The sequence below is a fragment of the Moschus berezovskii genome, chromosome 7 (assembly GCF_049115385.1).
Source record: "Moschus berezovskii isolate FMDL1 chromosome 7, NW_MosBer_1.0, whole genome shotgun sequence".
In the NCBI taxonomy this organism is placed as follows: domain Eukaryota; kingdom Metazoa; phylum Chordata; class Mammalia; order Artiodactyla; family Moschidae; genus Moschus; species Moschus berezovskii.
In genome coordinates, this window is record NC_142466.1 from 4438667 (window position 1) to 4460575 (window position 21909).

Consider the following 21909-nt stretch of genomic DNA (forward strand, 5'->3'; position numbering starts at 1 on the left):
AACATCTATAGGGCAACACATGATGTGCAGTTTCTGAGAAAACACCCTACTATATACATGGGATCTGTATTCTCCTCTTAGTTCCAATTCCTTTTGCGTCTGCTGAGTCATGTCAGTGCACCGGGCTGAGCCCTCCTCTGTGTCCTTGGTCACAAATCATCATAATCAGATGTATCTTGCAAGCTGAGATTTGCCCCACAGAGATAAGTGTTACTGCCTCTTCCATGAGGTTTTACATGTTAACCCTCAGGTCCAAGCAGGGAGAACAGAAAGAAAAAGTCCATTAGGTGAGGTGGTAAGACAGACAATGTATATAGGTATGCACCCAGATCTATATACAAATAATACAAACACAAAAAAAATCTAAGATTTACAATAAGTACAAATTCACTCATTCAACAAATAACTGGAGCCTTACTGTGTATGTGAATGTATGTTTGCTCCCACAAAATCAAGAAGAACATTCCTGTTATATGCCCTTCAGTGCACTTCAGTTCAGTTGAGTTGCTCAGTCGTGTCCGACTCTTTGCGACCCCATGAACCACAGCACGCCAGGCCTCCCTGTCCATCACCAACTCCTGGAGTTCACTCAAACTCATGTCCATCGAGTCAGTGTTGTCCCCTTCTCCTCCCGCCCCCAATCCTTCCCAGCATCAGAGTATTTTCCAGTGAGTCAACTCGTCACATGAGGTGGCCAAAGTATTGCAGTTTCAGCTTTAGCAATTGTCCTTCCAATGAACACCCAGGATTGACCTCCTTTAGAATGGACTGGTTGGATCTCCTTGCAGTCCAAGGGACTCTCAAGAGTCTTCTCCAGCACCACAGTTCAAAAGCATCAATTCTTCAGCGATCAGCTTTCTTCACAGTCCAATTCTCACATCCATACATGACCATGGGAAAAAACATAGCCTTGACTAGACGGACCTTAGTTGGCAAAGTAATGTCTCTGATTTTTAATATGCTATCTAGGTTGGTCATAACTTTCCTTCCAAGGAGTAAGCGTCTTTTAATTTCCTGGCTGCAATCAGCATCCGCAGTGATTTTGGAGCCCAAGAAAATAAAGACTGACACTGCTTCCACTGTTTCCCCATCTATTTCCCATGAATTGATGGGATCAGATGCCATGATCTTTGTTTTCTGAATGTTGAGCTTCAAGCCAACCTTTTCACTCTCCTCTTTCACTTTGATGAAGAGGCTTTTGAGTTCCTCTTCACTTTCTGCCATAAGGGTGGTGTCATCTGCATATCTGAGAATATTGATATTTCTCCCGGCAATCTTGATTCCAGCTTGTGCTTCTTCCAGCCCAGCGTTTCTCATGATGTACTCTGCATATAAATTAAATACGCAGGGTGACAATATACAACCTTGACGTACTCCTTTTCCTATTTGGAACCAGTCTGTTGTTCCATGTCCAGTTCTGACTGTTGTTTCCTGACCTGCATACAGGTTCCTCAAGAGGCAGGTCAGGTGGTCTGGTATTCCCATCTCGTTCAGAATTTTCCACAGTTTATTGTGATCCACACAGTCAAAGGCTTTGTCATAGTCAATGAAGCAGAAATAGATGTTTTTCTGGAACTCTCTTGCTTTCTCCATGATCCAGCGGATGTTGGCAATTTGATCTCAATAATTGAAATACCATTACCAAACAACAGCGAGGGATCCATCTATGAGAGGAATAATGTTTCCACTCCTTCCTTTTCCTGATACATTCATTGTCATGCCTTTTCCCATCTTTCCGTAAGATCTATCTTCCATCGTTCTTGGTTAGGGATACTGTATTACTATCTGAAGGATACATTTGGGGACATAAATACAATAAAATTCCCCAAAAGTTCAGAAAAGATTATAATATACATAAAATAAAACTTATAAGTAATTGATGTATTTTATAAATAGCTCTAAATAAATACAAATTAGTTTTTCACTTTTCTTTGTTTCATTTTTCTTCTAGAAATAAACCATAATAGAAAACATTTTTAAAAGAAAAAAATCATTATTTACAAGTTGTTTAGCATACATATTAAGAGCTGTGTAAAATTCAGAAATGACATAATTCATTTCTTTAGTAGCATGTGATTTTTGCAGATTTTTATGTTTAATTGTACAATATCTTTGAAACATTTTTAAATTGTATTATAAAGTGGAGAGAAGTTTAGATGCAATTTTGAATTGTGTAATTATTCTAACTAATATCATATCAGCTACTTTATTGAAAGTCTAACTAATTTAAATATATATCAACAAGAAGAAAGATTCAAAACATTTTTACTTCTAAATTGATAGCATGGCTCTTCAATCTCTCTTTTCTTGAAAGCTTGTATACTGAAAGAGGAATTTAAATGTCAGATAGGTGAGGATAAGAGGTGTTTATATGATCTTTAAGAATGATTAGAACCTGAGACTCTATGATTATGTGATTTCCTGTAAAAATAAAAAAGGAATAAAAAGAGACCTTACCTATGAACTTGTTTGACACAGGTCCATGCAAAGTCCAGGAAGCTGTTAATTCATCAGGAAAGAAGTAAGGGTATAATGTTTAAAAATGCCAACTAGCTCAGCTTCAGTAAGTGTCTTTATTGACTTATAAATGGTACGTTTAGGTAAGTCTTAAAAGTACAACCACACAACCTGTTCACAGGTGAATTCAGTAGCCTCTTAGTTGTGGCTAATAGGGCCTCAGGGGGATTTCAACATTTTTAGTAGGCCTTACCTACAGGTCAATTATTTCATACAAGTTAACTGAGCAGCAGAGAACTTTTATGGCACTCGTTTTTAATTTTGAACTCCTCTTTGAGTGTACACAAGACAATATACTATGACAAGAAAAAAAAGGTTGACTACTTATGAATTTAAATATTTAATAACATATGAGCTTATTGGGTGTTTGACTATCTAGTGTTGTGTAAATGAAACACTTAGATGTGTAATTATCTGATTCTTGCTTCTGCTGCTAAATTGCTTCAGTCGTTTCCGACTTTGTGTGATCCCTTAGACGGCAGCCCACCAGGCTCCCCCGTCCCAGGGATTCTCCAGGCAAGAATACTGGAGTGGGTTGCCATTTCCTTCTCCAATCTGATTCTTGAACTTCTATTATAATAGCTTATTTTAACTGATTTACCATTTATTCAAATCATAATTTTTAAATATTGTTTTTAGATGTGCATTCACTGATAATACTGAATTCTGATACTGACACTTCACGACTGTAAAGCTTATAGTACTTCTTCAGATGATTTTTTTCTTGTACAAATTGTCAAAATACATTAATATGATAGTGATGAAAATAATTCTACTTTTCAATATATTTAGAGATGGTAAAATGTGTTTCTTTCAGTCATTTAAATCAAATTGTTTAATATCCATTGGGATACAAAAACAGGCAATAATATTCACAATTTATAACAAGGAAATACAAGAGAAAGAGTAAAAATGCCATTTGACAAGGGGAAATAAAAATGAGGGCAGTAAATTCTGGACCAGAATCCTTTATTAAACTATTTTTTTGCAAATGAAGTGGCACAAGATGTTTATGCTGTCACCAACTATAAGGTCCACTACAAATATCTATGAATATAAATAAATACTGATGTATGAAATTATTTTGTAAATATATTTAAACCAATTCAACTCAGAAATAGTCCTATATAGATCAGCACTCACTCATCATGTTCAAATATGCTTGCATTAATTTGCATATGATTCTTACTGGATCCACAGAAGGTGGCACTGTGAGCATTGTGTGTCATGGAGGAAAAGAGTTTAAGGAAACTGAAACCATGTGACTAAGCCTGGTTTGACTGGACACTCCAATATTAGAGTGTAGTACAAATATTGTGATGACAGGTGCCAAAGACAGTCTGAATGAGAATTTAAAACTGTCTACACAACTGTAAGGGGTATGGATTTTGCAGAAATGTAATCATGAAATTCTTTGAACTTGTCTTTCAGCTCTGGAATGAAAATTGGAATCAGATCAGAGAATTAGCATGTACTGAAAAAGTTGTCTTTTCCAACTTCATAAAAGATTGAAATTCATTCACAATGGCACATTGAGTGTTTATCCAGACTCTAATTAAATAGATGCAGTTCTTGATAAAGAGATTGCTTTTGAACCTCATCACCTACTTTGTCCAACTTCCCAAGCCCCAGAGAAGCATAAAAGGGAAAGAGGGAGGAGTTAGGTCTAAAATCAACGAAGGTTGTTCATTAAAATAAGTTTTTTCAAAAGAGGGATTCTTGGAGATATATCAAGGAGTCTTTCCCATACAAATCCAAGGACAGAGTGGTTTAAAAACCCTGGGGAGACAGCAACACAGATTCTCAAATTTGAAGGGTAAATCAAAATGAAATCAGGAGGATCATATAATATATCACATATATGGATTATATCACAGTTGATCAGAAACAAGTTGAAGAGCATTTTGAGCTTTGATAAAATCAGGGACTAATTTCACAATTGAGGCACCTGCCAAAGTGTACTTAAGGCAGTTTTATGCCTTTCAATATGTAGAGAAACATGTTCTCAAAGTAGCAGAGCATTTAAAATAAAGCTCATGTTGTCAGTCCAATCCAAGGAATCTTTCATCCCAGAAGGATGTCTCCTACATTGTTAACCAGGGATGGAAGCTTTTGGGTGATGGACTGTGTCCCCTGCTATCCTAGGTGTTATTATTGTAATTATGCTTCTTACTTTCACTAGCCCCTCGGTGGTGCTGTATCATCCCTTAAGAGTTTCCTTCAACTCTATGCATACCTTGCTATGTAAATATATCAAACTCTTTTTGCTATTGTTGTTTAGTCACTAAGTCATGTCTGACTCTTCTGTGTCTCCCTGGACTATACCTGACACGCTCCTCTGTCCAAGGGATTTCTTAGTCAAGAATACTGAAGTGAGTTGTCATTTCCTTCTTCAGGGGATCTTTCCAACCCAGGGACTGAACCTACATTTCCTACATTGGCAGACAGATTCTTTACCACAGGGTCAACAGGGAAATCCAAAATCTTCTTTGTCTCCTATTTTAAATATGCTATTTTCTGTCAGGTTTCCAATTGATGCAGAAAGTTTGTGTTTTTCATTTGTAAAAAAATAATAATAATAACAGTAAATCAGAAAACAGTTTTCTTTTTAATAAATTTATTTGTAAAGTGTTTGTACTTCTTTTGATGCACAGCTGCTAAATAAATTTAAAATTTGTCAGGAAAAAGTTTCCTGAAAGAGAAAAATACAACCTAAAGATCATTGGATGTCTTCATGGAAATCTGTGTTTTATTTATAGCATTCTCTTTGGAGTTTTATGACTCTAAGGGATTTATGGTATCTGGTCCCATCACTTCATGGGAAATAGATGGAAAAACACTGGAAACAGTGTCAGACTTTATTTTTTGGGGCTCCAAAATCATTGCAGATGCTGATTGCAGCCATGAAATTAAAAGACACTTGCTCCTTGGAAGGAAAGTTATGACCAATCTTGATAGTATATTAAAAAGCAGAGACATTACTTTGCCAACCAAGGTCCGTCTAGTCAAGGCTATGGTTTTTCCCGTGGTCATGTATGGATGTGAGAGTTGGACTGTGAAGAAAGCTGATCGCCGAAGAATCGATGCTTTTGAACTGTGGTGTTGGAGAAGACTCTTGAGAGTCCCTTATACTGCAAGGAGATCCAACCAGTCCATTCTAGAGGAGATCAATCCTGGATGTTCACTGGGGGGACTGATGCTAAAGCTGAAACTGCAATACTTTGGCCACCTCATGCGACGAGTTGACTCACTGGAAAAGACTCTGATGCTGGGAAAGGTTGGGGGCGGGAGGAGAAGGGGACGACGGAGAATGATATGGCTGGATGGCATCACCGACTCTGTGGACATGAGTTTGAGTGAACTCCGGGAGTTGGTGATGGACAGGGAGGCCTGGCGTGCTGTGATTCATGGGGTCGCGGAAAGTCGGACACGACTGAGCGACTGAACTGAACTAAACTGAAGGGATTTATGGCTTCTACTGTCTGTTAGCTGTTTTGTAAGTCTTTACATTGAGAAAATTAATAAAGTTTCAAATAATTCTTTTTAAGCAAAATACAAATGTTGTCAAAGACAGCTTTCCTCTCATTTGTAAACTCATTTATGTATGTGTGCTCAGTCACCTCAGTCGTGTCTGACTCTTTGAGCCTGCCAGACTCCTCTGTTCATTGGATTCTCAGGCTAGAATACTGGAGTGGGTGGCCATGCCCTTTTCCAGGATATCTTCCCAATGCAGGAATAGAACTTGTGTCTCCTACGGCTCCTGCACTGCGGGAAAAATCTTTTCCAGTAAGCCAGTGGTGAAGACCCATTTCACATCTCTGATGGAACAAAGCAAGAGTAGATTCTCCTTTAGACTGATTATTATATGTTACTTTTTCCCTTGTTATTCAATGAGCCAAATCGAATCTTTGCCATGTGTTCATTTTATATTTGTATGAGTAGTGATTTCACTATTCAAAAGTATTTTCCTACATATATTAAAATAAAGACCATTTTAGAGAGATAAGCTAAAAGACTCATATAAGTTTAGATAGTTTTATCCTGTGTGTTAGTTTACCAGAGGTTTTCTGTTCTGTTTGGGAGAGGGGACTTGCTCCTATTTAATCAATTTGCAAAAAAAAAATCTCCTTTAAAACTTATTTTGAAATCAAATGTTCCAATAGTACTTTCTCATCTCTGCTTCTATTTTTGTGGTTCCCAAAATATTGCAGGATCTTAGATGGTTAAGGATTAAGAAAATTAAGCCTATTTTCCTCTTAATATGTTATTTTTGGTTAAATTTGAAAAAGGTTTTTTATAGATCAGAAATTATTAGGATAAATCATGATCAACTGTGGTGCTGAAGAAGACTCTTGAGAGTCCCTTGGACTGCAAGGAGATCCAACCAGTCCATTCTAAAGGATATTGATCCTGGGTGTTCATTGGAGGGACTGATGCTGAAGCTGAAACTGCAATACTTTGGCCACCTCATGCGACGAGTTGACTCACTGGAAAAGACTCTGATGCTAGGAAGGATTGATGGTGGGAGGAGATGGGGACGACAGAGAATGAGATGGCTGGATGGCATCACCGACTCGATGGCCATGAGTTTGAGTGAACTCCGGGAGTTGGTGCCTGGCGTGCTGTGATTCATGGAGTTGCAAAGAGTTGGACACGACTGAGAGACTGAACTGAACGGAACTGAATGATCAAAATATAATATTGACTGCTTCATGTATGCTAAGTATTGTGCAAAGACATTTTATTTATTTATATATTTATTTTGCTTTAAAAACAGCTTTTAAAGTATCAGTTTGTTTTATTTATTTTTTGGGGGGGGATTTAAAAATTTTATTTTTTATCACTTTTTTTAAAAATTTACATGTTTCAGTGCCATTCTCTCGAATCATCCCACCCTTGCCCTCTCTCACAGAGTCCAAAAGACTGTTCTATACATCTGTGTCTCTTCTGCTCTCTCACAAACAGGGTTATCATTACCATCTTTCTAAATTCCATATATATGCGTTAGTATATTGTATTGGTGTTTTTCTTTCTGGCTTAATAGGCTCCAGTTTCACCCACCTCATTAGAACTGATTCAAATACATTATTTTTAATGGCTGAGTAATACTCCATTATGTATATGTACCACAGCTTTCTTATCCATTCGTCTGCAGGTGGACATCTAGGTTGCTTCCATGCGTTGGCTATTATAAACAGTGCTGCGATGAACATTGGGGTACACGTGTCTCTTTCAATTCTGGTTTTCTCAGTGTGTATGCCCAAGAGTGAGATTGCTGGGTCGTATGGCAGCTCTATTTCCAGTTTTTTAAGGAATCTCCACACTGTTCTCCATAGTGGCTGGACTAGTTTGCATTCCCACCAACAGTGTAAGAGGGTTCCCTTCTCTTCACACCCTCTCCAGCATTTATCGCTTAGACTTTTGGATAGCAGCCATTCTGACTGGTGTGAGATGGTACCTCATTGTGCTTTTGATTTGCATTTCTCTGATTATGAGGGATGTTGAGCATCTTTTCATGTGTTTGTTAGCCATCAGTATGTCTTCTTTGGAGAAATGTCTGTTTGGTTCTCTGGCCCATTTTTTGATTGGGTCTTTTATTATTCTGGAATTGAACTGCAGGTGTTGCTTGTATATATTTGAGATTAATTCTTTGTCAGTTGCTTTTTTTGCTATTATTTTATCTCATTCTGAGGGCTGCCTTTTCACCTTGCTTATAGTTTCCTTTGCTGTGCAGACGCCTTTATGGCTGACCAGTTTTCCCAGCACCACTTGTTAAAGTGTTTGTCTTTTCTCCATTGAATATTCTTGCCTCCTTTGTCAATAGGCATGCGGATTTATCTCTGGGCTTTGTATTTTATTTCATTAATCTATATTTTTATCTTTATGCCCGTACCATACTGTCTTGATGACTGTGGCTTTGTAGTAGAGCCTGAAGTCCGGCAGATTGATTCCTCCAGTTCCATTCTTCTTTCTCAAGATTGCTTTGGCTATTCGAGGTTTTTTGTATTTCCATACAAATTGTGAAATTATTTGTTCTAGCTCTGTGAAAAATACCTTTGGTAGCTTGATAGGGATTGCATTGAACCTAGAAATTACTTTGGGTAATATACTCATTTTCACAATATTGATTCTTCCAATCCATGAAGATGTTATATTTCTCCATCTATTAGTGTCCTCTCTGATTTCTTTCACCAATGTTTTATAGTTTTCTATATATAGGTCTTTTGTCTCTTCAGGTAGATATGGTCCTAAGTATTTTATTCTTTTCATTGCAACGGTGACTGGAATTGTTTCCTTAATTTCTCGTTCTATTTTCTCATTATTAGTGTATAGGAATGCAAAGGTTTTCTGTGTGTTGATTTTATATCCTGCACTTTTACTGTATTCATTGATTAGCTCTAGTAATTTTCTGGTGGAGTCTTTAGGGTTTTCTGTGTAGAGGATCATGCCATCTGCAAACAGTGATAGACTCATCAGGAAACAAAGGGAGAAAAACCAAATCAATAAAATTAGAAATGAAAATGGAGAGATCACAACAGACAACACAGAAATAAAAGGATCATAAGAGACTACTATCAGCAACTATATGTCAATAGAGTGAACAACTTGAAAGAAATGGACAAATTCCTAAAAAAGTACAACTTTCCAAAACGGAACCTGGAAGAAATAGAAAACCTTAACAGACCCATCACAATCTTGGAAATTGAAACTGTAATCAGAAATCTTCCAGCAAATAAAAGCCCAGATCCAGATGTCTTCACGGCTGAAGTCTACCAAAAATTTAGAGAAGAGCTAATACCTGTCCTACTGAAACTCTTCCAGAAAATTGCAGAAGAAGGTAAACTTCCAAACTCATTCTATGAGGCCACCATCACCCTAATACCAAAACCTGACAAAGATGCCACAATAAAGGAAAACTACAGGCCAATATCACTGATGAACATAGATGCAAAAATCCTTAACAAATTCTAGCAATCAGAATCCAACAACACATTAAGATCATACATCATGACCAAGTGGGCTTTATCCCAGGAATGCAAGGATTCTTCAATATCCAGAAATCAATCAATGTAATGCACCACATTAACAAACTGAAAAATAAAAACCATATGATTATCACAATAGATGCAGAGAAAGACTTTGAAAAAATTCAACATCCATTTATGATAAAAACCCTCCAGAAGGTGGGAATAGAAGGAACATACCTCAACATAATAAAAACTATATATGACAAACCCACAAAAAGAAATAAAAGGAATCCAAATTGGAAAAGAAGAAGTAAAACTCCTTTAGAATTTTTAAAATGAGTTATATATGGTTGGAATATAGGAACATTAAGACAAGGAGATGTTCAGCTTTGTGCCTCAGAACATACAGTTAGGGAGGAGAAGACCTGAGAGTACAGTTCTAGACTGACCTCAAGTCGTGACATTGAACTCACCTTATTTCCCATGTAAATATTTAACCAAATACTTAGGAGAAACCTTCTTTAACATCCATCAACAAAGTCTTTCAGAACAGTGTTTCTTGCCCTAATTCATGGAGGCATTAAAAAATGGATTTGAAAATTGGAAATTTCAAAGATATTACCTTCTTCCTCTGAGAATTTTTCATTTCTTCTCTTAGAAGAATTTAGAATTTTAGTTGTTTTCTTTATTCTCTTAATTAACACGACACTACTTGTCAACTTCAAATTGACAGTTATCATTGGCACTTTTCATTCATCCATGTTGTTTTTGTTGTTCATTTGCTAAGTTGTGTCTGACATTTTTTGACTCCATGGACCATAGCACACCAGGCTCACCTTCACTATCTCCTGGAGTTTGTTCAGATTCCTGTTCACTGAGTTGGTGATGCTATCTAACCATTGCATCCTCTAATACCCTCTTTTTCAGCCTTCAACCTTTCCCAGCATGAAGATCTTTTTCAATGAGTCTGCTCTTTGCACCAGATGGCCAAAGTGTGGAGCTTAAGCTTCAGTAGCAGTCCTTTCAATGACTATTCACAGTTGATTTCCTCTAGGATCAGCTGGTTTGATCTCCTCGCAGTCCAACGGTCTCTCAAGAGTCTTGTCCAGCACCACAATTCACAAGCATCGATTCTTTGTCTCTAAGCATTCTTTATGGTCCAACTCTAGCGTCTGTACATGACTATTGGAAAAAACCATACCTTTGACTATAAGAATATTTTTCAGCAAAGTGATGTCTCTGCTTTAGAATATGCTGTCTAGTTTTGTCACAGATTTCCCTCCAAGGAGCAAGCATCTTTTAATTTCATAGCAACATTGATTTTGAAGCCCAAGAAAATAAAATGTGTCTCTGCTTCAGTATCTACCAAACAATTCAAAGAGAATGTCTGCATCCTTTGATGGGGAACCAGAAACTTGCTCCAAGGCTGCACTATTGTTTCTGTTGGGTGTTTGTTTCTCCCTTGTTTCACATCTCCTTTCTTCCCTAATTAACAACTGCAAAACTGTCCCTTGGAACTTGGAAAAAATCAGGGAGACTGAATGAACCCTGTTTCCTGTAATCGAGGAAGTGAGAGACACAGAACAACTTTTGTGCCCAAGAGCCCCATGGAGCCACTCTTTGTATCACCGGGAGTGAATTTTAGTAGGACTTCACTTTCTCTATGTTCTCACAAAGTTAGTCATCCTAAAAATTTGAGGAGATTTATCTTTTGGCATTGATTTGCATTTCCTCCTTGATTAGCAATGTTGAGCACCTTCTCAGGTTCCTATTGGCATTTTTATATTTTCTTTGGAAAAATATCTATTCAGGTTCTTTGGACATTTTTTAATTATTTGCTCTTATGTTATTTAGTTGTAGAAGTCCCTTCAGTTCAGTTCAGTTACTAAGTTGTGTCCGACTCTTGGTTAACCCATGAATCACAGCACGCCAGGCCTCCCTGTCCATCACCAACTCCCGGAGTTTACTCAAACTCATGGCCATCGAGTCGGTGAGGCCATCCAGCCGTCTCATCCTCCGTCATCCCTGTCTCCTTCCACCCCCAATCCCTCCCAGCATCAGAGTCTTTTCCAGTGAGTCAATTCGTGTCATGAGGTGGTCAAAATATTGCAGTCCTTCCAATGAACACCCAGGATTGATCTCCTTTAGAACAGATTGGTTGGAACTCCTTGCAGTACAAGGGACTCTCAAGAGTCTTCTCCAGCACCACAGTTCAAAAGTATCAGTTCTTTGGCGATCAGCTTTCTTCACAGTCCAACTCTCACATCCATACATGACCACAGGAAAAACCATAGGCTTGATTAGACTGACCTTGGTTGGCAAAGTAATGTCTCTGCTTTTTAATATGCTATCTAGGTTGGTCATAACTTTCCTTCCAAGCAGTAAGCGTCTTTTAATTTCCTGGCTGCAATTAGCATCTGCAGTGATTTTGGAGCCCAAAAAAATTAAGTCTGACACTGTTTCCACTGTTTGCGCATCCATTTCCCATGAAGTGATGGGACCAGATGCCATAATCTTAGTTTTCTGAATGTTGAGCTTCAAGCCAACCTTTTCACTCTCCTCTTTCACTTTCATCAAGAGGCTTTTGAGTTCCTCTTCACTTTCTGCCATAAGGATGGTGTCATCTGCATATCTGAGGTTATTGATATTTCTCCCGGCAATCTTGATTCCAGCTTGTGCTTCTTCCAGCACAGCGTTCCTCATTATGTACTCTGCATATAAGTTAAATAAGCAGGGTGACAATATACAACCTTGACGTACTCCTTTTCCTATTTGGAACCAGTCTGTTGTTCCATGTCCAGTTCTAACTGTTGCTTCCTGACCTGCATACAGGTTTCTCAAGAGGCAGGTCAGGTGGTCTGGGATTCCCATCTTTTTCAGAATGTTCTACAGTCTATTGTGATCCACACAGTCAAAGGCTTTGGCATAATCAATGAAGCAGAAATAGATGTTTTTCTGGAACTCTCTTGCTTTCTCCATGATCCAGCAGATGTTGGCAATTTGATCTCTGGTGCCTCTGCCTTTTCTAAAACCTGCTTGAACATCTGGAAGTTCACGGTTCATATATTGCTGAAGCCTGGCTTGGAGAATTTTGAGCGTGACTTTACTAGCATGTGAGGTGAGTGCAATTGTGCGGTAGTTTGAGCGTTCTTTGGCATTCCCTTTCTTTGGGATTGGAATGAAGACTGACCTTTTTATATATTTAGATATTAACTCCTTATGAGCATATGATTTGCAAGTTGTTGTTTCCCATTCTATGGGTTACATTTTCATGTTTGTTTCCTTTGATGTGCAGAAGCAGTCTGGATTTAGATATTAGACTTCAGACTGATGTCATGATAGGATAAAACTTAACTGATCTGATAGCTTTTGCATCTGGGATCCCTGAGCTGTCCTTTTACAAGCCCGACGACCTCAATGGATAAACTTTGTCTACATAACTTTGCTTCTACATGGAGAAGGAAGAAGACCCAAAAAAGTCTGTCTGGTTTTCTAGCAATCTCTGCCAATGCACCATTCATAGCAGTGCAGTTATCTTGGACTCACATTAAAAGTCCAGCTATGTGTTGTTTACCAGAGAATTACCTCAGTCCATATCACATGGGATGGAATAATTGTACCACCAAGTTATCCCTAAATTCATTATGGTCAGATGCAAAGCAAAGATTATAAATACATAGCCCTGTGTGTGGATAGATATATCCACGTGTGTGATTAAATATAATCCTGTGTATGACAACATATAGCCTTCTTTATAGAAATACATAGACCTATGTGTGATATATCAAATACATATGCATGCTGCTGCTGCTAAGTCACTTCATTCATGTCCGACTCTGTGTGACCACATAGATAGCAGCCCACCAGCCTCCCCTATCCCTGGGATTCTCCAGGCAAGAACACTGGAGTGGGTTGCATTTCCTTCTCCAATGCATGAAAGTGAAAAGTGAAAGTGAAGTCGCTTAGTCATGTCCGACTCTTTGCGATCCCGTGGACTGCAGCCTACCAGGCTCCTCTGTCCATGGGATTTTCCAGGCAAGAGTACTGGAGTGGGGTGACATATACATATACAAATGTATCCATATGGATAGTCAAATACTGACCCATGTATTATCAGATACAGACCTATGTGAGTTCACATATAGACATAATGTGCAATTGGGTGGAAACCTACATAACATTGAATTTGTAGGTACAGGGGGTACCGACATACTTGTATGTTGTTGGCTCAGGGATATGGATGTTTGGATTTAACAAACATCTGTGGCCTTGAGGACTGAACTGTAATTCATGACAGCAAAAGTCACTGAGCCCTTTCTGAGCAGCTCACTGAAAATGAAAATCAAACATAAATAGTGTCCTCTTCTTTTATTTTTTTAACAAAACCAAAAGGTCCGTCATATATACACTCTATGGAGATAATTACAGATTTTTATTGAGACATCAGTAAATCCTTCACAAAGTGTCCTGTTCTGGATGGGAAGACACAATACAAAAACATGTCATTCTCCTCAAAATAAATATATAGCATTTTGGCATTTTAAATAAATTTTTATGGGAAGTTTTCAAACTTTGCCTACTGACTCTGTTTAAAGGAAGAAGAGAAGGAAGGGGAGGAGGAGGGGAAAGAAATCAAACTTCTAAATATTGCAAAACCTGACATAGTAAATAGAAAATTGTGAAATTAGCTGAAATTAAAAATTATGTTGACATATTATTTTAACTGTTGGGGAAAATAGGGTTTCATATTTTACTTACACAGACAAAAATAAATTCTAGATGGGTAAATAAAGTATTTTTTAAAAAATTATTTTATTGAATCATAGTTGATTTACAATGTTAATTTCTTCTGTACAGTAAAAGTATTCAGTTATACATTTGCATATGTGCTTGGTCACTCAGTCGTGTCTGACTCTTTGCAACCCCATGGAATGTATTCTGCTATGATCTTCTGTCCATAGGGATCTTCAGGCAAGAATACTTGAGTGGGTTGCCATGCCCTCCTCCAAGGGATCTTCCCAACACAGCGATTGAACTCAGGTCTCCCGCATTGCAAGCAGATTCTTTACAGTCTGAGCCACTAGGGATGCCCAAGAATACTAGAGTGGGGTAGCTTATTCCTTCTCCAGGGGAGGGACCTAGAGATTATCATACTAAAGGCAGTCAGAAAGAGAAGGATGAATAACATGTCACACATATAGGGAATCTGAAATATGACACAAATAAATTTATCTATGAAACAGACTCATAGACACAGAAAACAGACTTATGGCTGAAAACCTTTCTGTGGTGATTTATCACAAGGTATTGGACATAGTTCCCTGTTCTTTGCAGTGGGGCCTTGTTGTTTATATGTTCTATACATAACAGTATCCATGTGCTTATCCCAAACTCCCAATCTTTTCCTCCCACACACCTCCTCCTTAGCAACCACAAATCTGTTTTCTGTGTCTATAAGTCTGTTTCATAGATAAATTTATTTGTGTCATATTTTAGATTCCCCATATGAGTCTCTTTCTGACTGCCTTAAATATGATAATCTCTAGGTCCTTCCATGTTGATAGAAATGGCATTCTTCTATTCTTTTTTATGGCTTTGTAGAATCCCCAGTGGCTCCTGCATTGGCAAGCAAATTCTTGATGACTGAGGAAACTGGAAAGCTCAAGATGTCTTTTTATTAGGGGATTAATCCCGTTTGTCAGGGCATTACCTTCATGACCTAATCAATTTCCAATGGATGCCCTCCAAATACCACCATATTAGAAAGAATTTAATTTATAATTTTAGATAGGGACACAAACTCTCAGTCTATAATAGCATCCAAAAGTAGAAGAACAAAATATATAATATCTGACAAACACAAATCTTGCTATAATTTGTGAACACTATTGAGCTTGAGAAGACAAAAGATAATATAAGAAATCTCCATGCAACAGGATAAAAATCATCAGGATATGAGGTTTTTCACACACTGTGATTTACTAGCAAAAAGCACCCGTCACCCATAGCCTTGCCCCTCCGTGGATACAGACTAAATTTGAAAGTGAAAAGTGAAAGTCACTCAGTCTTGTCTGACTCTTTGTGACTCTCTAGGCAAGAATACTGGAATGGGTGACTGTTCCCTTCTCCAGGGGATCTTTCCAACCCTGGAATCAACCTGGGGGTCTCCTACATTGCAGGTGGATTCATTACCAGCTGAGCTATATGGGAACATACAAACAGGCATCTTTTATCATATGCTTCCAAACACATTAGAGGAGGATAATATGTTGTTTCAAACCTGAATCAGACAGGGAAGGAATTTTATGAATGATGTCTCTGAAAGACAAACAGTAGATTTTGACTTGTTTATCACTAACAATTTGTGTAACATTAATAAGAGAGATGAACATGGCATACAAAGGCATGGTATATGAAGTCAACATCTTTTTTAACAATGGTATTACCCAAAATATCTGGTGTCAAGCTCCATCATGCATATTAGATGTTCGTGGATCATGGATTATGCTAAATTTACATGTAAAGGGCGGAGGCTGGATCTTTATAAAAGGCTAAAAAACATATAAGCAAAAGAATAGATTGGGATGTTGAAAAATAATGGAGGCTTTACCAGATATTCCAAACTATCTGAGAAGAAGGATTGGCCACCTTTATAAAAATATAACTCCAAACAATGCTGGTAAACTTGAGGAGATAATGTGACTGCCCAATTGGGAAAATAAGTAAGATTTGGGTATTTTTAAGCATATGTACCTTGTTCAATCATATTTATTTATAAAGGATAATGGCATTGAAACATGTATATTATCATATGTGAAACGAATCACCAGTCCAGGCTCGGCGCATGATACAGGATGCTCGGGGCTGATGCACTGGGATGAACCAGAGGGATGGGATGGGGAGGGAGGAGGGAGGGGTGTTCAAGATTAGGAACGCATGTACACCCGGGGCAGATTCATGTCAATGTATGGTAAAACCAACCAATATAATATTGTAAAGTAAGTAGCCTCCAATTAAAAAAATAATAATAAAAATAAAATTAAAAAGATAGTCTCCTTATGTTTAATATTACAGCTCTGAAATATTCACCTTCCACTGCAGCATGCTAAAACATATGAAGAAAAATATATGCATTATCTTGCAGTCAAAAATAAGACATATACTTCAAATATTAATATATTTAATATTAATATAGGTTGTCTCTGTGGGGGTATGAGTGAACAAAGATTTTCTGTCATATTTCTATACCATTCTTTCACTATCTGTAATGAGTCGTTAATTCTGAAAAAGGTTATATTATTTAAGACAGAAACATGAGAAAATCTTACACTAATTAAATAAATTTACATTATTACCGATAGCTTAAATCATTACATAGAACATAAATCTTTAGTCTTAATGAAAGTGAAAGTTGCTCAGTTGTGTCCAACTCTTTGTGACCCCATGGACTATACAATCCATGGAATTCTCCAGGCCAGAATACTATAGTAGGTAGCCTTTCCCTTCTCCAGGGGATCTTCCAAACCCAGGTCTCCCACATTGCAGGCAGATTCTTTACCAACTGAGCCACAAGGAAAGTTTAAATAGAGACATTTTTTTTGACATTTTGAATTGCAAAAATCTTACAAATGTATTTTAAACAAAATATATACTTTAAAGAAGGAAAATCTTAAATATTTTTGATCATTGTAATTATTCACATAATAATTTTTCATCTTGCCAAATTTTTTAAACATGAGGAGATATTTGTTATTGTTTTGTGTGTGTGTGTGTGTGTGTTAATTTCTCAGTTATGTTCAGCTTTTTGCGACCTCATGGACTGTAGGCCGCCAGGCTCCTCTGTTTATGGGATTCTACAGGTAAGAATACTGGAGTGGGTTGCCATTCCCTTCTCCAGGGAATCTTCCCAACCCAGGAATCAAATATAGATCTCCTGCATTGTAGGAGACCTGGGTTCAATTTACTACACACATGAATTTCCTGGGAAGAGCAATTCTTCAGAGAAAATAGGTGATGTTTTTCCCTGGTGCTTCAATTTCCTTTTCTGATCCAGAGCTTTTTCATGGCATTCTTCATCTCTCCATTTCTCAGAGTATAGATTAGCGGGTTCAACATAGGGGTGACAGTGGTATAAAACACAGCCAAAGATTTATCAATGGGTAAAGCAGAAGGTGGTCTCACATACAGAAAAATACAGGGTACAAAAAAGAGGAGCACAACAGTAATGTGGGAACCACAGGTGGACAAAGCTTTGTGCCTTCCTTTCTGACTAAGATTCTTCAGGGAGTGCAGAATGGCCCCATAGGAGATGAGTAAGAGTGTAAAGATGACCACAGATACTGTGCCATCATTGGCAACTACTGAGAGGGCAGTAATGTGGGTGTCAGTGCAGGCAAGTTTTAACAAGGGGTACAAATCACAGATGAAATGGTCAATGACATTGGGGCCACAGAAGGGAAGGTTGTAAACAAATATTGGATGAAGGACAGCATGTAAAAGCCCACCAACCCAGGCAAAGAGCAGTAGTAGAACACAAACCTGCTGATTCATGATTGTCAAATAATGCAAGGGTTTACAAATGGCCACGTAGCGGTCATAGGCCATGACCACCAGGAGTAAAATCTCAGCACCACCAAATAAGTGCTCTGTAAAAAGCTGGGCCATGCAAGCATGGAAGGAAATGGTTTTCTTCTCACAAAGGAAGTTTTTAATCATATTTGGGATGAAGGTTGTAGAATAAAGAGCATCCAGAAATGATAAGTAGCCAAGAAAGAAGTACATAGGGGAATCCAGGGCTGGGCTGAATACCACAGTCAGGACAACAAGCAAGTTGCTCAACATTGTCACAATGTAGATGAGCAAGAACACGACAAATAGTATTTTCTGACCCTGGGGGCTCTGAGTGAGCCCTAAGAGGACAAACTCAGTTACATTATTCTTATGTTCCATAGGTGCTTCTTTACGTCTTAATTCAGAGTTCAGGACCAAATTACCTGTGAATATAATTGTTAGAAGTTAGTTACTGAAGTATTTCAATAATATATTTATTCATTCAACAGACATGTTTTATTATGCTCTGATGCTTTCAGATATTATAATACAGACTGATTAAAACATTGTCGCTAAACTTAACAGTCTTACAGACTCATGGAGAAGCAAGTGATTAGAGACATTTCTGGGCAAAAGACACAGTATTAAATAAGTGAGTTGCCACAACTAGCTTTCCATGTAGATGCTAATTAAATTGTACATAAGCTAATAATATACAGAAATAAAAAATGATTAAACATTTAATAAAAAAGGAAAGCCAAGTTTACCCTATATTTACTTTCTGTTTAATAAAGTATGTGACTTATTATATTCTAGAAGTGGAAGAATTTTTTTAATGAATTTTTGAATACAAAATAGACATATCTGACAATTTCAATTTTATTTTTAAGAATTTAGGAAATGATGCCACAACACCAATAGACAAAAGTAGCTTGGAGAAAAATTTACATGAATAAGAATATTAAGTGAAAGTGAAAATCACCCAGTTATGTCCGACACTTTGCAACTCCATGGACTAAGTCCATGGAATTCTCCAGGCCAGAATACTGGAGTGGATTCCCTTCTCCAGGGGAATCTCCCCAGTCCAGGGATCGAACCCAGGTCTCCCACATTGCAGGCGAATTCTTTACCAGCTGAGCCACCACACAGAGTTAATATCTAAAAGTGACAAATGTGCATAAGCAATTAACTAACAAAAATAAAAATATAAATGAAAGTTAAAGGAAGAATACCTTTAAACGGTGAACAAACATGTGATATGACGTTGAAGCTCAGCTGTGAACAGAAAAAGTAGAAATTGAAGTCACAGCTTGATTACTATAGCATAACTTGCTTTCTCAGACATCACTGAATCAAGGAGTACAGATTCTGCTTCATCTTTTTTTTTTAAATTTTAACAGGTTAATAAGCTATTTAATATGTTCTGTTTACAGAACATATTAAATGAATCTATCTTCAGATTTACAAATATCTGCCCATGAAAATATCCCCAAATTGTTACAGTTGAAATTAATTTCTAAGAATATCTTACAGAAGGTAAATTTGTTCCAGATCATTAAAATATGAAAATAGCTAAAAAAAAAAGTATAACAGAATAGAATATAACAGAATAGAATCAGTCTTCACATATTTTAGGGATCACAAAGGATTCATAACATGGCTAACTATGAAAATCACAAAATAAAACTGTTAAACGACTGAATTCTCAGAACATCAATGTACTATAGCAAAATAGTGAGCCTAGTTCAGAATTTTGTGTCTAAATATACTTCCAGGTTTACCTGCATATGGAGAAAGCCATTCGGGACTCTAGTGCCTTCTCAAAGCTTTGACTTTTGTTCACTGATGCCATCTCTGGAAACACCGTGAACTAGATACATGCAGCATCACTGGGCTTTGAACTGGTTCCAAGTGACCAACACTTTCCATGCTTGCAGGAAATCTAATCCATCTCAGACATTCAAGGAAAACAAAAAAGATTACTTTCACATGTTTGGATTTTCAAAGTGAGAATCAGTGTCCTGTTACCTAAAAACTCTGAATTTTTATTATGAAGAGGAGTTCAAGATACCCACCATTGGGCGATGTGTCCTGATAACAAGCACATGTTAAATCAACATTTTGAAGGAGGAAAAAATCCAAATTATGTAAGACTTGTTCACAATAAAATTTTTGTTATTTGCATTTATACCAATGAAAGTGAAATGGTGAAACAGCCTTTGCAACATTTTGATTCTCAATCGGTTACACTGCCCTGTTTTCATACAGCATTGTTCTTTGGATTTCCTGAAGGAAGAAGAATAATTTCATATACTTACATTGTTGTGTTTTGATTCTGTAACTTTGATTTGAGAAGAGGCCTATCATGTGATTACTGCTATAGACAAATTGTCTCTGTGGTAAGGGCAAAGGATTCTAAACTTTATCTACATTCAACTGATGAACCTACTATTGAGTCATTCAACTAGTGCATCTCTAATGGTGATTCTTTTCTAATTAAATTCTTTGACACCGTAATCATAATTCTGAGGATATACACTTTATCTCCAGAGATGCCAGGATAATCATTGTGTAGAAAAGGACTTATAGAACTCTGTTCTCTGGGGGAAAATAATAAAAAATAACGAGGTCATTTCACTAAAAGAGAAAAGTCCAGTACGAGCAGAAACGATGCAAACAAAAACATTATTTAAACTATAACCTTCAAATTTGGCAAATCTCTTTAAGTTTAAAATGTATTTGAAGATTATTTCTGAACTGATTTTTGAAAACAATGAATACTAATTTCAGAACAAATCATTTAAATCTTATTTTAAATGCAGATAAAATTGTCACATAATTTCAGACAGCTTAGTTGATAGAATCTGTTTATCAAAGTCTGGAAAGAGAAAACATCTGTGGGGCTATTTCATTCATCTCAGAATTTTCATGGGGCATTCACCAAAGTAGAAAATACACTACACCATGACATAAGTTGCAATATCATACAATTTATATGTGTATAGTGTGGTTTCATTAGATATTGATGACAAAAGTATAATATTTTCTAATTATTTAGTAAACAAAGGCCTGAAATTAATCATGAACACTTTCAAATATATTTTCAACAGAAAGAGTGTGATATACACGTATTATAAGAACTATGAAAGGCATCTATGAAATATACACATATATATGGATGAAATATAACAATATAATACTGTATATATAAATTAACTGTATGAAGCTAAAGGAGTGTGTAAAGACAAATTTATAGCTTTAAATGCAAATATTAGAAAACAATAAATAAATATTTTCAGGAATGAACTGAGTTTCTGTTTTATGATGTTAGAAAAGAAAAATTAAAATAAACCCAGAAAACACTGTAGTATGGAAACAGTATTGAGAATACAAACTTCATTGAAAAAGTGAATGAAAATAACAAATCTATTTAGAACTAGAAATTGACACTTTGAACATTAAATAAATTGATAATTTTCTAGAAAATGAACTACGGGAAAGCAAGGGGAAAAAATTATCAGAATCAAGATTGAAAAGCAGATCATCACGTCAGATTTCACAGATTGTAAAAAGTTAAAGCAATTATATTTCAAATGAATTTATGACAGCATAATTGCCAACTGAAAGGAAATGGACCTATGCCACAGAAAAGACAACTTTCTAAACACACACAGAGAAATAACTAAAAACTGGAATAATCTAATACCTAAGTAGCTTATAATCCTACCTTTCTTCTTCCCAAAATTTCATTGTTTGCAAATGTTATCAATCAATTCTAAATAACAACTAATCCAGGTATAGTACCAATATTACATAAACACCTTTAAAGAAAGGAGAAAATTAAAATGCATCCTAATGCAATTTATACACCAAA

General features: G+C 36.8%; 1 protein-coding gene across 1 annotated transcript; it reads right to left on the bottom strand.

The window, feature by feature from the left end:
• Nucleotides 1–17516: 17516 nt before the first annotated feature.
• Nucleotides 17517–18434, bottom strand: LOC129557323 (olfactory receptor 4A15-like). The gene has a single exon (XM_088837634.1). It carries the CDS (start codon nucleotides 18432–18434, stop codon nucleotides 17517–17519), a length of 918 nt encoding a protein of 305 aa, XP_088693760.1.
• Nucleotides 18435–21909: the final 3475 nt, after the last annotated feature.

Coding starts and splice junctions, on each gene's coding strand:
- LOC129557323 (XM_088837634.1), bottom strand. CDS start 18,434: ATGGAACATAAGAATAATGTAACTGAGTTTGTCCTCTTAGGGCTCACT.